Genomic DNA, 19,283 nt, shown 5'->3' with positions numbered 1-19,283 from the left:
CTGCCGGAGCACGATTTCTGTTCTCATCCTGAAGCAAAGTTCTTAACCTGAAGCACTATTTCTGGGTTAGCGGAGTCTGTAACCTGAAGCGTATGTAACCTGAAGCGTATGTAACCCAAGGTACCACTGTAACCTTATTCAGAATGGGGAAGTTCCGTTGTTTTTCTATTATTATTATTAATTTATTTAACATAATTATTACAAAATATAAGCAACATATTGCAAATACATACTGTACATACATATATATTTCAGATAAGCACACATATATAAAAAATGAACAAAAGAGAGAAAAGGAAGAAAAGAAAAAGAAAAAAGAAAGAGAAGAAGAAGAAAAGTTGGAAGAATTTCTTCCAAATTTATCCTACAAATATCTCAATAATAAAATTTCATTGACTTCCATCGCTTACACTGCACTTCCTATCTACACTTTAAGCAAGATTGTATCTGTTATTCCGTATTTTTCCTATACAATCTCACACAAATATTCTAATCAATAAGTTTTCTAAATCTTTCATAAATGGGGAAGTTCTGTTGTTTGGTGGCAGGGCAGCTGCTTTGAATGCAGAACATACAGTGGTTAATCTACAGGTAGTTCTGAGAGAAGGGACGTGGGTGGCGCTGTGGGTTAAACCACAGAGCCTAGGACTTGCCGATCAGAAGGTCAGCGGTTCGAATCCCCGCGACGGGGTGAGCTCCCGTTGCTCTGTCCCTGCTCCTGCCAACCTAGCAGTTTGAAAGCACGTCAAAGTGCAAGTAGATAAATAGGTACCACTCTGGTGGGAAGGTAAACGGCGTTTCCGTGCGCTGCTCTGGTTCGCCACATGACCTGGAAGCTGTATGCCGGCTCCCTCGTCCAATAAAGCAAGATGAGCGCCACAACCCCAGAGTCGGCCATGACTGGACCTAATGGTCAGGGATCCCTTTACCTTTTTAGTTCTGAGAGAACCTGAAACCCTGGCGAGCTGCTGCCAGTCAGGGCAGACAGTCCTGGGCTAGATTAATTCTAAGACAGTTTCCGTTGTTCGTACGAACCACAAGCAAGTCTAAAGTTTTAATTTAATTTTTAAGGGACAGCCATGTGATAAGAGCCCAGGCGCTGCAAGCTTCAAGCCTTTGCAGCTCGACGATGGGGCTGGGAAAGACTACAGCTTTAGCCCCAAACATCTGGATGACACCACTTTGTGAAAGGCTGGGGTGAGATCAGGGCCAAGAAGCGCAACCGTTTCCCAAAAACGGAGCATGCCAGTAAGCATGAATAACATGTGTTTCACAACGCGCTTTTTACTCAACCCCTTTCCTGGGTTTCTCCCACGGGAGACCGTTCCACGGCTGAACCGCTCTTACTGTCCTGGGAATTTCAAAAGTTTTCATAAGGTCTTGCACACCATCTTTCTGGGTCTTTCCTCTCTCTTGCAAGTGAGGGGAACACCCTGTTGCAACAGTTCAATAAAGGCCATGCCTACAGGCCACTGTTTTGCTCCAAGTTATCCTGGTTGGTGTCTTTGTTTTTGTCCAAGGGAGCCCTCGGATTTTTCCGGTAACACAAGACAACAATGCCCACTTACACCACAAAGAACTCATAACCCACCTACTTTCAGCAGCCAGAAACACCATAGCCAGACACTGGAGAGACCTGTCAGGAGTAAGCATGGACCAAATAGTATGGGAAACAGCCCTACTAGAAAAATTAACCAATAAACTGAAACTGACATGGGGACAAATAAAAGAAGACACCTTCACGTCGTCGGTATGGCTCCCCTTTATCACATACACAGCCCAACAAGACAATGACAAGAATCCACCAACAGCATACAAATCAATATGGCTAACCGGATCCAAAACACCCACCCGCCCCACTCACACACGAAAACAAAGACCACCACAGCAAATCACAAACAAACAACCACACCCTAGGCCAACCCCAACCTCTCTCACCACCAAAGGACCACAAGTGAGCAGCAAAGAGAATCTGTACAAGCAGAAACCAGAGGCCTTCCTCTTGGGCATGGTCGGCCAATTGGTGCTAAAGAAGGATAGAACTTTCTTTATGTATGCAACAACAGCAGCAAGAATACTCATCGCGAAATATTGGAAGACACAAGATTTACCCACCCGGGAAGAATGGCAGATGAAGTTGATGGACTACATGGAATTGGCGGGAATGACTGGCAGAATCCGAGACCAGGGAGAAGAGTCGGTGGAAAAAGACTGGAAAAAGTTTAAAGACTATATACAGAAATACTGTAAAATTAATGAATGTTAGAAAAATGTTGGAATGAAGTTATATGGCTGTAGTAGAAATGTTATAAGGAATTAAGTATAAATAGATTATTAGAGCATTAAAGGGGAAAATAAGGTTAGAGTGTGTTAAGACAATTATAGAATAGAAAATAGAGGAAGATGGAAAGGAATTGCTGAAACAATCAATAGAAGTGGAATACAAAAAGGGAGGTGTGAGGAGGTCATGGAAATTAGTGAAAGAAGGATAAAATATTGAAATTGGACTGTGTTTTAAATGGTTTTTGTTTTGTTTTGTTAGTTGTATGTTAATGTTTTGCAGTTGTTGTTTTTTCTATTATTATTGTACTGTATGAGTGCATGTTTTTTCTTTTTTGGTTTTTTGTAGTGTTGTGTTCAATTTGTTGGAAAATTAATAAATATTATTATTTTTTTAAAAAGAGAACCTGCACAAGCGACACTGACACCAAACCCTACATATAGTAAGTAAAATAGAAATATCACCACCCAAACCCCCCACCTCCCCCCCTTCCCCCCTTTTCTTCCTAATGTCTCAACAAATTATACAATTGTGGTTCCAGCTGTTTCATCCCTCTGCTGCTGTCATCTGGGTTTTTGGGCTGAACGTGGAAAGAAAGGGGGAAAGGAACAAGAGAGAAACAATCCAGAATTACAGAATCATTTATCTTATTTTCATTTTTCGTCCCCCCCCCCCCAGGCTACTTAGCATAAAAGCTGCTGCTGACTGCTGTATGTTTACACCGAATCACAGAGAAAATAGAATGTCCTTCAACAGCCCTCTGGTGGAAGAAGAGTGAAATGGACATTTTTCTCCCTTTTCAAATAGCACTAAAACTCTGCCCCAGGGAGATCGACAATAGATTCAGAGAGAAAGGACTCATTCACACAAAACGCTTGTGGGGTCTCATGAGGATTTCATAGAATCATAGAGTTGGAAGAGACCACAAGGGCCATCGAGTCCAACCCCCTGCCAAGCAGGAAACACCACCAGAGCACTCCTGACATATGGTTGTCAAGCCTCTGCTTAAAGACCTCCATGGAAGGAGACTCCACCACACTCCTTGGCAGCAAATTCCACTGTCCAACAGCTCTTACTGTCAGGAGGTTCTTCCTCATGTTTAGGTGGAATCTTCTTTCTTGTAGTTTGGATCCATTGCTCCGTGTCCGCTTCTCTGGAGCAGCAGAAAACAACATTTCCTCCCCTCCACTTCAAAATAGCAAACTGAGGTGGAAATGTGGAACATTGAGAATGAAAGAATGAGAAACGGAGAAAAACAGAAATGGATAGATTTGCAAAGCTTTCCCAATCCCCAGGTAATTCTATTCACTTTGGCTTCTCTTGGCTTTTCTCCAGCTGTACACACTTCACTTCTAATTTCTGACTTATAATGGATCCACATCACCAGATACAGATCCGAGGGACTGTTAGATTTTGCCTTCTCAAATATGAGGGAACGACCCGTGTAAAAAAGGTAAAGGGACCCCTGACCATTAAGTCCAGTCGTGGCCGACTCTGGGGTTGCGGCGCTCATCTCGCTTTATTGGCCGAGGGAGCCGGTGTACAGCTTCCGGGTCATGTGGCCAACATGACTAAGCCACTTCTGGCGAACCAGAGCAGTGCATGGAAACGCTGTTTACCTTCCCGCCAGAGCGGTACCTGTTTATCTACTTGCACTTTGACGTGCTTTCAAACTGCTAAGCTGGCAGGAGCTGGGACTGAGCAATGGGAGCTCAACCCGTCGCGGGGATTCGAACCACCAACCTTCTGATCGGCAAGTCCTAGGCTCTGTGGTTTAACCCACAGCGCCACCCACATCCCTAACAACCCGTGTGTGTGTACACAAAATACGTATGTGGAAGAATAGACCGTTAGACCTTTAAAATACGCCCTTGTAAATGCCAATGCTTCCCTCTTCCCCCCAGCCTAGGAAAAGACCGCATGATGATAAGTTAAGAATGGTTTACTTACAAATTCTTCAAAGGTCAGATTTCATACAGTTGCACAGGCAATAAAACTTGGCTTAGTGGCGAAAGTTCCTGAATTGTTGGTATAGAAACACAAGAACAGTTTGTGAGAGCCATGGGGCTACGCTGGAGTAACCTGCCTAGCTGAGTCAGGTAGACTGGAAGGGAACAAAGCCTTGATTACCTGGTCCTTCCCAAGGTGAGCTAAGTCTGGCAGAACAGCTTGCTCTATGGTCTTAACCCCTTCATGCAGTAATGACAGGTGAAACTCGAAAAATTAGAATATCGTGGAAAAGTTCATTTATTTCAGTAATTCAACTTAAAAGGTGAAACTAATATATGAGATCTGTATCAATAGGAGTATCAATAGGAGTATAGCATCTAGATCAAGGGAAGTAATAGTGCCACTGTATTCTGCTCTGGTCAGACCTCACCTGGAGTACTGTGTCCAGTTCTGGGCACCACAATTCAAGAAGGACACTGACAAACTGGAACGTGTCCAGAGGAGGGCAACCAAAATGGTCAAAGGCCTGGAAACGATGCCTTATGAGGAACGGCTAAGGGAGCTGGGCATGTTTAGCCTGGAGAAGAGGAGGTTAAGGGGTGATATGATAGCCATGTTCCAATATATAAAAGGATGTCACATAGAGGAGGGAGAAAGGTTGTTTTCTGCTGCTCCAGAGAAGCGGACACGGAGCAATGGATCCAAACTACAAGAAAGAAGATTCCACCTAAACCTTAGGAAGAACTTCCTGACAGTAAGAGCTGTTGGACAGTGGAATTTGCTGCCAAGGAGTGTGGTGGAGTCTCCTGCTTTGGAGGTCTTTAAGCAGAGGCTTGACAACCATATGTCAGGAGTGCTCTGAGGGTGTTTCCTGCTTGGCAGGGGGTTGGACTCGATGGCCCTTGGGGTCTCTTCCAACTCTATGATTCTATGATTCTATGAGATAGACTAATGACATGCAAAGCGAGATATGTCAAGCCTTGATTTGTTATCATTGTGATGGTCATGGCGTACAGCTGATGAAAACCCCAAATCTCAGTGTTATGCACTGAGTGGAATAGGATCCAAAAGGCAGCAGTCTGATTGGTCCTAGAAAAATAGGATCCAGAATGCAGCAGTCTGATTGGTCCACAGGAGCCACCCAATCCAACTCCAGGTGGACAGGAATCTGCAACCTAATTGGCCTACAGGAGAATCCTGGAATTAGCCAATCACGTGGGACCCATTGTGTAAATGATGTATATAAGGCAGACATTCTGGGGGAACTCCATTCTTTCTCACCACTATGAGCTGAATAAAGAGCTTGAAATCCACTCTCAACTCTGAGTATATTTCACTCAGAAAATTAGAATATTGTGGAAAGGTGCAGTAGCTATTCAATCCATAGCACCTGCAATGGGTTCCTGAGCCTTTAAATGGTCTCTCAGTCTGGTTCAGTAGGAAGCACAATCATGGGGAAGGCTGCTGATCTGACAGTTGTGCAGAAAGCCGTCATTGAGACCCTCCATAAGGAGGGAAAGCCTCAAAAGGTAATTGCAGAAGAAGTTGGATGTTCCCAAAGCGCTGTATCGAAGGACATTAATGGAAAGTTATGCGGAAGGGGAAAGCGTGGAAGAAAAAGGTGCACAAGCAGCAGGGATGACCGCAGCCTGGAGAGGATTGTCAGGAAAAGACCATTCAGACGAGTTGGGGACTTTCACAAGGAGTGGGCTGAGGTTGGAGTCAGTGCATCAAGAACCACCACACACAGACGGATCCTGGAGATGGGCTTCAAATGTCGTATTCCTCTTGTCAAGCCGCTCCTGAACAAGAAACGACGTCAGAAGCATTTTACCTGGGCTAAAGGAAAAAAGAACTGGTCTGTTGCTTTGTGGTCCCAAGTCCTCTTTTCTGATGAGAGCAACTTTTGTAGATTTAAGTATCTTGGTTATATGAGGCTGGTTAGCCCACCCAGGCAGGGGTTTCTGTTCCAGCCCTACCTGGAGATCTCACCAGGGTTTGAACCTGGAACTGTCTGCATGCAAAGCAGGTGTTCTGTCATTGAACTACAGCCCTTCCCCAATCTTCTCAATTATTTTTTCCTTCTACTTGGAAACTGTTAAGTTGTGGGTGAACATATCAGACGACACAGCGATTCTTCAGACAGCTCTTGTTTATTCACAGAACCAGAACAGAACTGGGCTGAAGGTTCAACCAACCTGCTTATATAGAGCTCAACTGCAAAGCAACAGTAACAACTTTCTGTAACTATCCAATCACTGAACGTCACTTCCAATTCCTTATTTGCATATGTGGACCTGAGTGAAAACTATCTACAGTATCCCCCTGCTGGCCCAGGGTGAGAACTTCAGTACATAACAGAAACCATCTTGCTCCTTTAAGAACTATCTAAATTTCTCTCTCCCACCTCATTTCAGACATTGTTGTTACGAATAAAGGTCCAGAACTGGGATGACCAGTCAAATGATCACACGAGTGGTGGAAAGCATTTTTCTGGACTGCAGTAAGAACACAGAGGGATATCAAGTCCTGTACAAAAGCTACACAGCAGGTATCACAAATTTATACACTTTTTTTTATATAAATATTTATTGCAATTTTAAACAACAAAAATAACAACAAAGCTACAGAAAAACAAAGAAGTACAGAGTAAAGTTATATAAGAAAATAAGAATAAAAAGAATAAGAATAAAAGATAAGAAAAAAGATTACAAATGTTCATAAGTCATACTTTCATGATCTTTGGACTTCCTCACATCACCCTCCCCTGCGTTCTCTATCATATAGTTAAATACAGCAATTTATTACCTTACTTCCAATCTTATTTTGTAATTCTCAGATATCCAATTCCAAATTATAAATATTTTGATCATAAATTAACCTGCTAAATTTGAACATAGTGTTTCTTCAAATTTCACAATTTTTCTACACATCACCTAATCTCATATATCTTACATTAGGTTTACTGCTGCCATATTACTCTCATTTGTGCATAGTCCTAACATTCATACAATTTATAACGTTTCTGTAAATAGTCTTTAAATTTTTTCCAGTCCTCTTCCACCGTCTCTTCTCCCAGGTCCCACTTCAAACACATTGGTTAGTCTTTACTATGATTCTATCGGTTCAAATCAAATCAAATCAAAACTTTATTAGCAAAGCCAACAGGCCACAGCTGTACAAGAGTTAAAAGTGAGAATGGGGATAAAAGGAAGAAAAGAACAGGCAAAAGGAGGTCCGTCGGGTAAACAGGTCTGTCACTCAGATGGTGGCCCTCAATTTCACAGCTCTCTCGATGTACCTCGCGACCTTCTCTGTTATCTGACTATCCGTATCAGATAATAGAAAATACAGTGTAATGTCTGGTGAACGGCCGGGGTTGGAGAGAATGAGTGGAGTAATAATTTCGTTCCTTAGGTCTTTGTAAAGGGGGCAAGAAAGAAGGACGTGGGACACTGTTTCCGTGTTACCATCTCCACATGGGCAGAGTCGTTTTTCAAATGGAGTCTTTTGGTAACGCCCTTCGAGTACAGCAGAGGGAAGAACATCCCATCTAGCCAATGTAAAGGCACGTCTGTATTTTGGGATGGTTAGTTTAGACAAATATGAGGCTGGAGAGTCAAAATGAGAAGGAGGAAAGTAGGTATACCATGGGCACAGTTTCTTTAAGATAGTCAGGTTGTTTTGTCGTTCAATGTCTTTCAGGCGCTGGCCTATTAGACTCTTTGCTTTAATGAGGCCCATTGATAGTAGGGACTGTGAGTGCAGACCGCATGTAAGGAGTTTTTGATGCACAGTTTTAAACCACTTGCTTTTGTGAGGGTCTTGCATTACTAACGGCAGTAGACCAGGAGGATTCAGATTAAGACGAAGCCAATAATTAAATGTTCTCTGCCAGGTCCGCGTTTCCACAGATGGAAGGCAGGCCTCGAGTCGTAATGCTGCGTTTGGAACACAGGAGGGGACACCGAGTATCTGCCTTAGAAATTTGGACTGGACAGTTTCAAGACTGGAGCAATGGTTCCCCGTCCAGATTTGCGCCCCGTACAGTAACTGCGCCAGAGGTTTTGCTTGAAAAACTTCAAGGGCTGCTGGGATGTATCTGCCCCCCTTCGTGTAGAAGAAGCGGGACAGCATCTTGATGCTTTGAGCAGCTTTTTCTTTGGCACATTTTTGGTGGACATCCCAGGACCCGGTCGACTGGAAAACGATACCCAGATATTTGAAGGCTTTGACTTGTTCAATTGACTGGTTATCCATCCTCCAGCTGTACTGTCTGTGTTTCCTTGCAAAAACCATGATTTTGGTTTTCTGATAGTTTATTGCAAGTTGCTCTCTCCTACAGTATGCTGAGAATTCACCTATGAGCCTATTTAAGCCTATTCTTGTTCGAGATAGGAGTATCGCATCGTCAGCGTACAAAAGCACTGATATTGCTTTGTCAGCCAGTTTGGGGGCGTGGAAGTCCGGAGATGACAAACAGTTAACCATATCATTGATGTAGATGTTGAATAAAACTGGAGCCAGGATGCAGCCTTGCTTGACCCCCTTACTGACAGGAACTGGTCCTATAAGATGGCCATTTAACGAAGTTCTTACATGCAGCACCGTGTCTTTGTATAAACAGCTGATCAGAAATAATAGTCTTTTGTCTATGCTAGAGGTGCTCAATTTATCCCAGAGTCTTACACGTGGAATTGAATCGAAAGCAGCCTTTAGATCGATAAAGGCTGCATATAACACCCCACGGGATTTTTTGGCATATTTGTCAATTAAATAGGCTAGGGTGAAGCAATGGTCTATGGTGGATCTGCCTTGCCTGAAACCCGCTTGCTCTTCCGCTAGAATAGCTTCAGTTTCCAGCCAGCTAGTTAGCTTGGTATAAAGATGTTTGGCATATAGTTTGCTGGGTATAGGCAGAAGGCTGATTGGTCTATAACTCGCCGGATCTGTCATGGGTCCTTTTTTATAGATTGGGATAATTATTGCCTCAGTCCAACCATCTGGGAGTAAACCCGTTGAGTCGATCCAAGAAAATAAAGACGCCAGCAGGGGGGCCCACCAGCCAATGTTGGACTTCAGAAGTTCGGCAGGGATGTAATCATTCCCTGGGGCCTTGTTGTTCTTTAATTGTGCGATTAAATTCTCAACTTCCTTCGCAGTTACTGCTGGCCAATGAGGTAGGTCCTCCAGTTGAATGCATAGTTTGTAATGTTGGGCTTCCTGGTCATAGAACAAAGATTGAAAATGGCGCAACCACTCCATTGGTTCCACTGTACAGATGGAATTAGTACGCTCCTGGTCCAGTAGACCAGATATGGTTCGCCAAAAGCAAGTAGTATCTTTCTCGTGCGATGCCTTAACCAACCTGTGCCATGCGGCTCTTTCAGCTTCCAGTTTCTTTCTCCTTAATAATTGTTTGTACGACCGTCTCAGATAAATATAGGCATTAAGTAGGAGGGCAGTCCCTGATTTCCTGTATCTCCGGTAGGCTGTTCTCATTTGTCTCCTTGTTTGCCTGCACTCCAGGTCAAACCAGCTAGCTCCGTCCTTTGCCCTCTTTGTAGCGGAGCTATGTATCACTGTTGTTAAATGGGGTTTCAATCTTCCCAAGAGTAATTTAAAGCGTTCCATAATCGCAGCTGCTGAATTTCCTGATACAATAGCGGAGCGAATAAGCTTTAACTCCACTGACTGAAGAAGGAGGGTTAGGTTTTCATTCAATATTGGGGACCATTTGAGTCTTTTGGGGGCAGGTATATCCAAATTTACAGAAGGTATATATTGTGGCTCGGCAATAGAATAGTCAAAAGGCCCACCTGCAAGCTCTAAAATTAGAGGTAGGTGATCACTCAGAGTATTATGGCCCACTTGAAACTTCCTTATAAAGCTGTGAGCAAATCTTGAGATTAAGATATAATCTATAACACTTCCCCCAGCCTTGGAGAAATGGGTATATTCCCCGGGGCGGTCCCCCTCTATATTGCCGTTTAATATCAGCAGTTCCCTCCGTCTAGCAGCCTGCACTAAGCAGAGACCTGGGAAATTACTTCTACTATCTTTGGACAGACGTGTCGCGCCAATATCCGTCTGTTCTTCAGGGTCCATAAATTGGTTGAAATGAGTGTATAGACTGTTGTCATCTGTTCCTATACGAGCGTTGAAGTCTCCACACACAATAGTCAGGGCAGACGGGTAAGTAGATTCGAGAGGCTCTAAAAACGCCTCTAGCTCAGCCCATGTAGCCTTAACAACGGGTTTTTTTTGGCCTGGGGGAATATAGACATTGACCAGCAAGAGAATAGTTCTCTTGAAGCTAAGTAGAGCGGCTGTTGCTAAGGAATTGCAGCTGGGTAGGGCTGTTAGAGAGTGCGCTAGCTCCGTGGAAATGAAGCAAGCTAGGCCACCACTAGATCTGCCGCCCCTTTGAGATGGAGAGGCAGGCAGGTAGTGGCAGTTATACCCATTAAGAAATATAGGGTCATTCTGCCATGTCTCCTGCAAGAAGATGATGTCAAATTGCTTAAGGTAACACAAAAATTGTTGATTATTTTTCTTGGCGTGCCAACCCGCGATATTCCAAGACAGCACTTTTAGGCCCCGGGCCCTTCGGGGAGCTGGATCTATGTCACCACCATGTCCAGCAATTCTTTGGTGTCTAAAAAAACACACCCGTTGGTTCTTTTCGAGGCTGGCTGCTTGGAGAGAGTGTAGTGATCCTCTTTTCTTGGTGATTTGGGGCTAGATTTTGGAGTTGGGGGGGAAGCTAATTCATTCGGAGACAATTTAAGATAGCTGTGCCAGGAGCTTTGAGGTTTCACACCTTGCTTTGGTCTTACTTTATTGTACATCACAGGGGGCTCTGATTGTAATTCCACGTCTACACATTTGAAGGTGCCTCCCACTGTCTTCTTATCCACCAGACATTTGGGAGATATGGGCTGCACATAAGGGTCCTTCATTGTCTCACCATGATCATCCTTTTTTTCTAGTCTGCTTCGAAGTAAATCAAATCTTTTCAGGATCTCAGTTTGAGCTGGAGAATGCAGTGACCAGAATCACTTTATCAGCGAGAGTTCTTCCTCCCAAACGGAGTCCTCACTATCCCACATGAGAGGCCCGACGCCAGTTGGATGTGAGGCTTCCTTTTTTTCATTTGGTGCTGTTTGGTGGGGATGATCCTGCTGGAGCTTATGCTTTCTATTTCGATGGTTTTGGTGGTTGGTTTTTTCCCTTTTGTGAACTTCCACTCCTGTGCTCTTGGGCCCTATCAGAGAGGTTGCAGGTGCTCTATTTTCAAATATTCTTAACAGGACTATTCTTTCTTTTTTGAATAGGTTTTTAGCTCTAAAAATGAAACTGGCCAGATTATGATCTAAAAAAGTAATCAATGCTCGTACCGAGCAATCATCTTGATGTAGATACTCTATAGCGGCTATGTCAGTTGCTTTTACTACCCCCGGTAAAATGCCACTTATAATGGACAAAAAGTGGCCTATACGGTCCAACCCTGCATAAAATCTAGGCGGTTTAGGGTAATTAGCAAAGACAAGCTTTTGTGGGATTAGGACTAAACTCCATTCTCTTTTGGGACACAACATCTGTCGAACTTGGGAGGAGTGGTTCCCCTCAATAGTTTGGGTCGCCTGCTCACCTCTGTCTACTGATTCTGTGCTGGCCATGAGAGGACTCTGGGGCGATATGACTGCAGATGGATTAGTTCCTTTGTCCCGGCTCGGTGTTGATTCTTCAGAACTTGATTTAGATTCTTTTATGGGTGTATCTACTTTACGTATCTCTTTGATGGCACTCGAGTTGGATTTGTTTGTTCCACTTGTGGAAAGGGATGGAAGAAGGTTAAAGAGCTTCTGCCAATATTTTTTACAGGTACGGTGAGTTGTCTTAAGCCGCCTTAGGTTTTTCATGTTTTTGCTTTTCTTCATCTTAGGCTCAGCTTTTTTCCTCCGGGGTTTGCTGGGGAGTGGTGGATCCGGCCTGGCTAGGGGATTTGTATTCTGGTCTGAAGCGCTCACATGTTGTTTGAAGTTATCCACTAGGGTCAGGAGCAGCCCGTTTGTTATCGCTAAAAATTTTTTAACGTTAAGGAGATCCTTAGAGATCTGGTATATCTGCTCCTGAAGATAATCACCCCACATTTCTATTCCACAGTCATTGGCTTTCAACCAATGGGTTGAAAGATTACCTCCAAGTTCCAGCGGTGACAAATGAGGATTGGCATCGGGTGTGTTGGCTGTGTTAGCCTTTGTAGCATTCTCTGCTATGGCAAGTTCTTGGGCCAGATTTGTTGGATGGTTTGTCCTCTTGTTGTTTGTTTGCAAGTCCTTTAGCTGTGTTGACCAATCCAACACTGTGAGTGGCAAAGGCATAGCTACATCTAGGATACTCTCATTCTGAGTTCTCTTGCTCGAGTCTTTTTGAGGAAAGTAGCTGGTAATTTTACTTTGTCTCCTTCGTCGTTCCATCGGCCTCTGTGGTGAATTAGGCAGAATTCCTTGGTCCTTGTAATTTTTCCTGGTGAGGACCATAGTGGGTATATGGGTATATATGGATGTATAGTAGGGGGTGCTTGCTTACCGGCGGCTTATCTTTTGTTCTAAGCTGGAGTAAACAGTAGCAGAGGTGCCGATTTATGGAAGTTTATGGAAGTTGCCTCCTGAACCTCTCCAACCTCTCCAACCTGTTTAGTTTCTCCAGCAATTTACATCGGGGCTTGTGAGGTATCAGTCATTTAAAGTGTTAGAAAATATTACTGGTCTTAAGCTTCCATACTGTGCCTTGTTTCGTTTAAAATTCAACTAGGTCTTTCTCCCTCATTCAACAGTCTCACGACGTAACCAGTAAAGTAGCTAGGCAGTATAACGAAGCAGAAAAAAGAAAACAAAAATCCCTTGTAATAATTATCGGGTTGAACTTGCCTTGTGTTTCTTGGGGTTATAGCAGCTTCAATTCCTTCCCTTTTTTTTTATAGATAAAAAGCTCGGCGTCCTTCCAAAGGAGTAGTTGGCCTCCCCCGTCTGCTAATTACCAGCTTCGTGAAGATAGGGCGGCTTGCTGAGCCTCCTTTGGATAAAAATAGGCCTTTGGCAGTTAATAAAAAAGAGTGATAATTTAAAACTGCTAAGCTCGGTTAAAAGAGAGGAGAAGAGAAAAAAAAAAAAGCTTTAAAAGAGCTGATAAATACTAATAAATCTATATATCAACGCGGAGCACAAAATAGAGCTACCACTAACGACGCCATCTTGGATCCTCCCGATTCTATCGGTTATCAGCGTTTAGCTAAAGCGATCCCTCTAACAAGCGATCCCTCTAGCTTGGTCTTTATTGAAGAGTGTCGCGACAGGACTCCCACCTGCCACCAGGTGGAACAAGATGGAAGCCCTGAACAAAAGAAGACCCCAACTTTTATTAGCTACTAATCCCCCATGCTACACCCCTAGGACTACATCATAACTACATCATGACTACATCATTGACACATCACAAAGAGGAGGGGTTCAGGGAGGAGTTGTGGTAACCTGAGTGTCTTGTCACCTGGCGGGTTCGTCCTTTCCCCCTCCCCATGATTACATCCCTGAGGACAAAGAGGAGTTCACTGTTTCCTGCCCCCAGAGGGAAGGGCTGGTCACTTTTTTTCAGTCCGTACTGAATCCACTTCCATAGGCAGCTCCTTTGTGAGTGTCATGATCTTCTGTCTAGGACCATCAAGGTTGGCATGCCAACTGGGTAGGGCACACTGCGGACATGTTGGCTGCCTTGTGTCAAGTCTCCCCCCTTTGATAGTCGTTCCTTCATGGTGTAAAATAAAAGTGGAACGGTACAAATCTGATGTACGGCTGATTTTCTAGAATTTATAACAGAAGCGTCGCGTATGTCGTGTGTGAGTGTGTTGTGTTTGTACAAACTGAATGGTTGAGGGAGGGGGTTTCCCTGCAACAGTACTATTTTATCTCATCTTGCAAAGCCAGCAGTTACCTCTTGGTAACCAGGGCAAGGTCTAAAACTGTCACAAGGTTGGGGGTGGGATGTTAGCAGCCTCATAGCGGCTTCTGCTGACCCTTGCAATGTAATGTCATTTTTTAGGTACATGGGGGTGAGTCAGGAGGGTTAAAAAAAGTGACAGAAAGTCTAAAGCTTCCCCATTTTAGCTGGGTTAAAAGATTACAGTGCTACCTTGGTTCTCAAACTTAATCCGCTCCGGAGGTCCGTTCTAAAACCAAAGCGTTCCAAAACCAAGGCGCGTTTTCCCATAGAAAGTAATGCAAATTAAGGCGATCAGCCTTCTTTATGATCCAGCTCTCACTTCCATACATCACTACTGGGAAAACCAGAGCTTTAACTATACGGACCTTTGTTGGCAAGGTGATGTCTCTGCTTTTTAAGATACTGTCTAGGTTTGTCTTTGCTTTTCTCCCAAGAAGCAGGCGTCTTTTAATTTCGTGGCTGCTGTCACCATCTGCAGTGATCATGGAGCCCAAGATATCGGTGTCGCATACATAAATATATTCTTCCTTTTCCTTGGCAGGTCTTTCCCTACAATCCCTAACAAAAATGCTTCAGGCCTTTTTACAAATGTTAATTGGAACATTTTCTTCAACTCATTATATATCATTTCCCAATTTTTTAAAATTTCTCTATAATCTCACCACATGTGATAAAAGTCCCTTCTTTTTCCTTACATTTCCAACATATATTTGAGACGGTTTTATACATTCTTGCTATCTGTACTTTAAATTATTAATGCACACATTTTTAATACAGAACAGTTCCCCCTCCCTTAAACAAGATGCAATTTCTCCATATCATTTTCACTAATATATGGGAATATTATTCTTATTATTGCAAACATTCCCCCGCCCCAGCAACCCACACTATGTGAAATCACTACTTGGGCTACAGAGCTGCATTTGTAAAATCTGGAAAGCTTTTCAGCTTTGATGGAATGCATCACAGAACTGGAGAATTGGGAGGGACCCCTGAGGGTCATCTAGCCCAACCCCCAGCAAGGCCAGAAGGGGGCTCAAACCTTGAGGTCAGGCCAACAGGGGGCCATTGAGGCCAGCATCCTGTTCTCACAGTGGCCAAATATCCCTAAGAACATAATCATCTAGGTAGACTGCCTCGGGACCTGGAGGCTCCATACAGACATAAGAAGATGTCAGGCCAAAGGGGGCCTATCTATAAGGAACAAAGGGCACATATTAAAGTAAACAGTATTACCTCAGAAAACTGTAATATCATGAAAGGAACAACACAGGGGTGCCCGCTCTCCCCATTATTATTTATTCTTACTTTAGAATCTTATTGTAAAATATAAGAAAACAATGATAAAATTAGGGGAATAAGAGTGGGCAGACAAAACTATAAACTAAAGCCTTCACGGACGATATAGTCTTAACTTTGGAACAGTATATACACAAAGTATCAAATGTGGTGACAGTAATAATAATGCAGCAAAACAACACCACCACAAACTGGCTTATAAGTATAAAACCAAATTTACTAGAATAATAGCTAGAATAGAGATAGACTTGTAACCATTCAAGCAACAAACATACTAAGGTGCCATGTGCAAGACAAAGCCTGGAGATACTGTAAACATGGAGTGGATAAACGTACAACTTTATTGCACATGGAACTTGTTAAGATACATGTTTTATACTTATAAGCCAGTTGGTGGTGGTGGTGTTTTGTTGCATTAACTTTGGAACAACCCTTAGAAAGCATATGAGAGTTCGTAAAGGAGATAAACGAATTCAGAAAATTGACAGGCTTTAAAATAAGCAAAGGTAAAACTAAAACATTAGTTAAGAATATGGATGAGCACCTTAACAGGAAATTAGAGGAAATTATCGGCTGGGAAAGAGAGAAAAGAGTAACGTATTTGGGAGTGTGGTTAATGGCAATCATAATATCTACAAGGATAATTATATGAAGACTTGGAAAGAAATTTAAAAAGACCTAGATATATGGGGCAGAATTCATTTATTTTTAGTGGAGAGAATCATAACTCTTTGAAAGACAAATTTAGTTAGGGGGGAAAAGCCAGGAAGGTGGGCTGGAGGATTTCTAGGTCTGCTGGGCAGAAGAAGAAGAGGAAAGTGTGCTACCTATCAGCAGGTGTGGTGGCACTAATGGTCTGGGCTAAAGGGGGCATGTTATAGATTTGTGGGGACTCCCCTAAACCTTAGAAATTAATAAATGGTAGGGTTTTGATTATTTGGAATGTGGAGAGATAATTACAAGCTGCAGAGGAATTCCTGGCCTAGCCTATGCAAAATGATCTGGCTAAGCTAAGGCCACCACAAAGGAGAATGGATGCTTTTGAATTCTAGTGCTGGAGGAGACTCTTGAGAGTCCCATGGACTGCAAGAAGATCAGACCTCTCCATTCTGAAGGAAATCAGCCCTGAGTGCTCACTGGAAGGACGGATCCTGAAGCTGAGGCTCCAATACTTTGGCCACCTCATGAGAAGAGAAGACTCCCTGGAAGGGGACAACAGAGGATGAGATGGTGGGACAGTGTTTTCAAAGCTACAAACATGAATCTGACCAAACTGCGGGAGGCAGTGGAAGACAGGAGGGCCTGGCGTGCTCTGGTCCAGGGGGTCGCGAAGAGTCGGACATGACTAAACGACTAAACAACAACAACATGCGACGCCGGCAGCAAGAGTCTTAATAGCGCAAGGTTGGAAGAATGAAGAAACCCCGACGAAAGAACAGCGGCAAGAAAAATTGATGGACTATGTGGAACTGGCAAAATTGACGCATAAATTACGTGAGAAGGACAACTGTGACTTTAAAGAAGAATGGGAACCCTTTACAAATCACTTAAAGAAACAACAGAATGAATTGGACTCCTTGGCAGGTTTTGAATAAACATACACAAATTTATTTGTTAACGTAATAGATGGATAATTTAGAGATCATTACCTTTTTATAATATGCAGAGAACCCTATGTGTTAATAAATCAGACAGAGGAACTGAGGGAAGGGGGAAAATGGGGGGGGGAATACAATTGCTGAAATAATTTGTTATGTTAAAATAATCAATAAAAAATTCTAAAAATAAAATGTGTGCATTCAATTGCAATTGCGCATGCAATGTTGATGAGAATTTTCATGCAGGCCTTTTTTAAAAAAAACACACCCCAAAACGAACAGCTTTAAACTGGGGGAAAGATGATTTTGACACCTCTGTTCAGCCTTACTCCCGCCAGCACACCTGCTGGGGGGGGGGTTGTCCTATAAACCTCCTCCTCTCCCCCCCCCGCTGCTTTTCCTCCTCCCCTCCCACCTGTCCGTCATGTGCCACAGACCCTCCTCCCACAAGGAGGGATTTGATGTGCAGGCAAAGGCTTAACTCTCCTCTTCCCCCTCCTCCCCGTTTGCAGAGGTGAATTTCTGAAGGCAGGAAGGAAACCTCGCGCTGAAATCCCTATAGCTCTCACGGGGGGGGGGGCAGTGTCAGCTGGACAGAATCACAGCAGCAGCAGCAGAAAGGGGGTTGGTTTGGGGTGGGGTAAGGGGAAGGTTGCATGCGGTTCCCAGACATATCGAGCCTGCTCCTTCCTTCCTTCTTCCTTCCTTCCTTCTCTTAACCATCTTTTGCCATCTCGCGGAGCCTGACTGGTCCTTGCGGATAAATGAGGTGAGGATGCTCTGATTTCATATGCGTTTATATTTTTGCACCAGTCCTTTGAGCAATGCGTTTCCAGGGAAGGGAAATGGAGGCGCGGGGAGGTTCTGTGCAAAGAGGAAGGGAAATGGCCAAGGAGCCTGGGAAAAAGCAGCCGAAGAGATCAGCCAGGATTTGCAAAGCTTTAAGGAGCTTTGCAGGCGAGCCAACTGAAAGCATAGCAACAACAAGGGCTTGTTTGCCTGTCGGTTCGGTGGCAGCGGAGGCACCGGGCGGCTTGTCCTCTGCGGGTTGCGCGCGGTTCTTGCTAAAAATAAGAATAATTAGGTGCGTTGCCATTTCAGCAGGAGGTTGCTGCAGCTGGCCAGGGAGCCATTAAAGGGGGGGGGAGGGAATTGCCACCCCCCCAAGCTTCCAACGCATGCATTGGAAAGGGCAATATCCAAGCAAGGTCAGGATGCGTGCAGGAGGTCTCTATCTCTGTGTGTTTTTGCGAAGTAAGGCCCTTGTGCATCTGGGCTCAGTGTTGCTGCACTGACTGGCAGCCGCCCTCCGGGGCTTCAGGCAGAGGATCTTCCCGGCTGCCATATACAAACCCACTGATCCATCTGTTTCAGTACACTGGCTGGCAGCAGTGACTCTCTAGGATTTCAGACGGGGTCCCCCCCCTCAAGATTGGATCTGAAACCCACTTAATGCAAAGCTGATGGCCTACCCCAGAGCTCTGCCCTTCCCTTAAAAACAGATCAGGATTCTAGTCCTCATGGACTGAATTAAACAGAAAGCCGCCTTCTACTGTTCCATCTAGCTCATCACTGTCCACACTGACTGGCAGTGTCCCACTGGGGTCTCTGACCCTACCTGGATATGCTAAAGGTAAAGGTAAAGGGACCCTTGACCATTAGGTCCAGTCGTGACCAACTCTGGGGTTGCAGCGCTCATCTCGCTTTACTGGTCCCTGCTCCTGCCAACCTAGCAGTTTGAAAGCACGTCAAAGTGCAAGTAGATAAATAGGTACCGCTCTGGTGGGAAGGTAAACGGTGTTTCCGTGCGCTGCTCTGGTTCGCCAGAAGTGGCTTAGTCATGCTGGGCACATGACCTGGAAGCTGTACGCCAGCTCCCTCGGCCAATAAAGCGAGATGAGCGCCGCAACCCCAGAGTCGGCCATGACTGGACCTAATGCTCAGGGGTCCCTTTACCTTTACCTAGGTGTAACAGCAGCAGGCTTAACGTGCCAGAGTTTGCTAAAACTGTATGAACTTGTTTGGGTTGAAAGCGGCGTTAAAAACTCAGATGAACAAAGAAACAAGGCTCCTTAAATTAAGGCTGAAACCAAGGTTGCCAACGCCAAAACACAATGCCTAGTTGTGCTTTTGTGGCAAGACGGCTCTAAAGT

General features: G+C 44.2%; 1 protein-coding gene across 2 annotated transcripts in view; it reads left to right on the top strand.

Annotated features, from left to right (window-relative positions):
- The first annotated feature begins 3,468 nt into the window (after positions 1-3,468).
- Positions 3,469-19,283, top strand: part of ABHD8 (abhydrolase domain containing 8) — a 44,579-nt gene continuing 28,764 nt past the window's right edge. The window contains exon 1 of one of the 2 annotated variants that reach the window (XM_083483993.1): positions 3,469-3,576. In XM_083483993.1, the coding sequence (XP_083340119.1) occupies positions 3,543-3,576 (34 nt within the window). In that variant the 5' untranslated portion in view covers positions 3,469-3,542. Of the gene's footprint in view, positions 3,577-17,561; positions 17,900-19,283 lie in introns of those variants that run through there. The other variant, XM_083483994.1, reaches the window with a different exon arrangement.

This window comes from Podarcis liolepis, assembly GCF_965112155.1.
Source record: "Podarcis liolepis genome assembly, chromosome: 18".
Classification (NCBI taxonomy): Eukaryota; Metazoa; Chordata; class Lepidosauria; order Squamata; family Lacertidae; genus Podarcis; species Podarcis liolepis.
The sequence above is the reverse complement of the archived record's forward strand: the minus strand, read 5'-3'. Positions and strand labels throughout refer to the sequence as shown.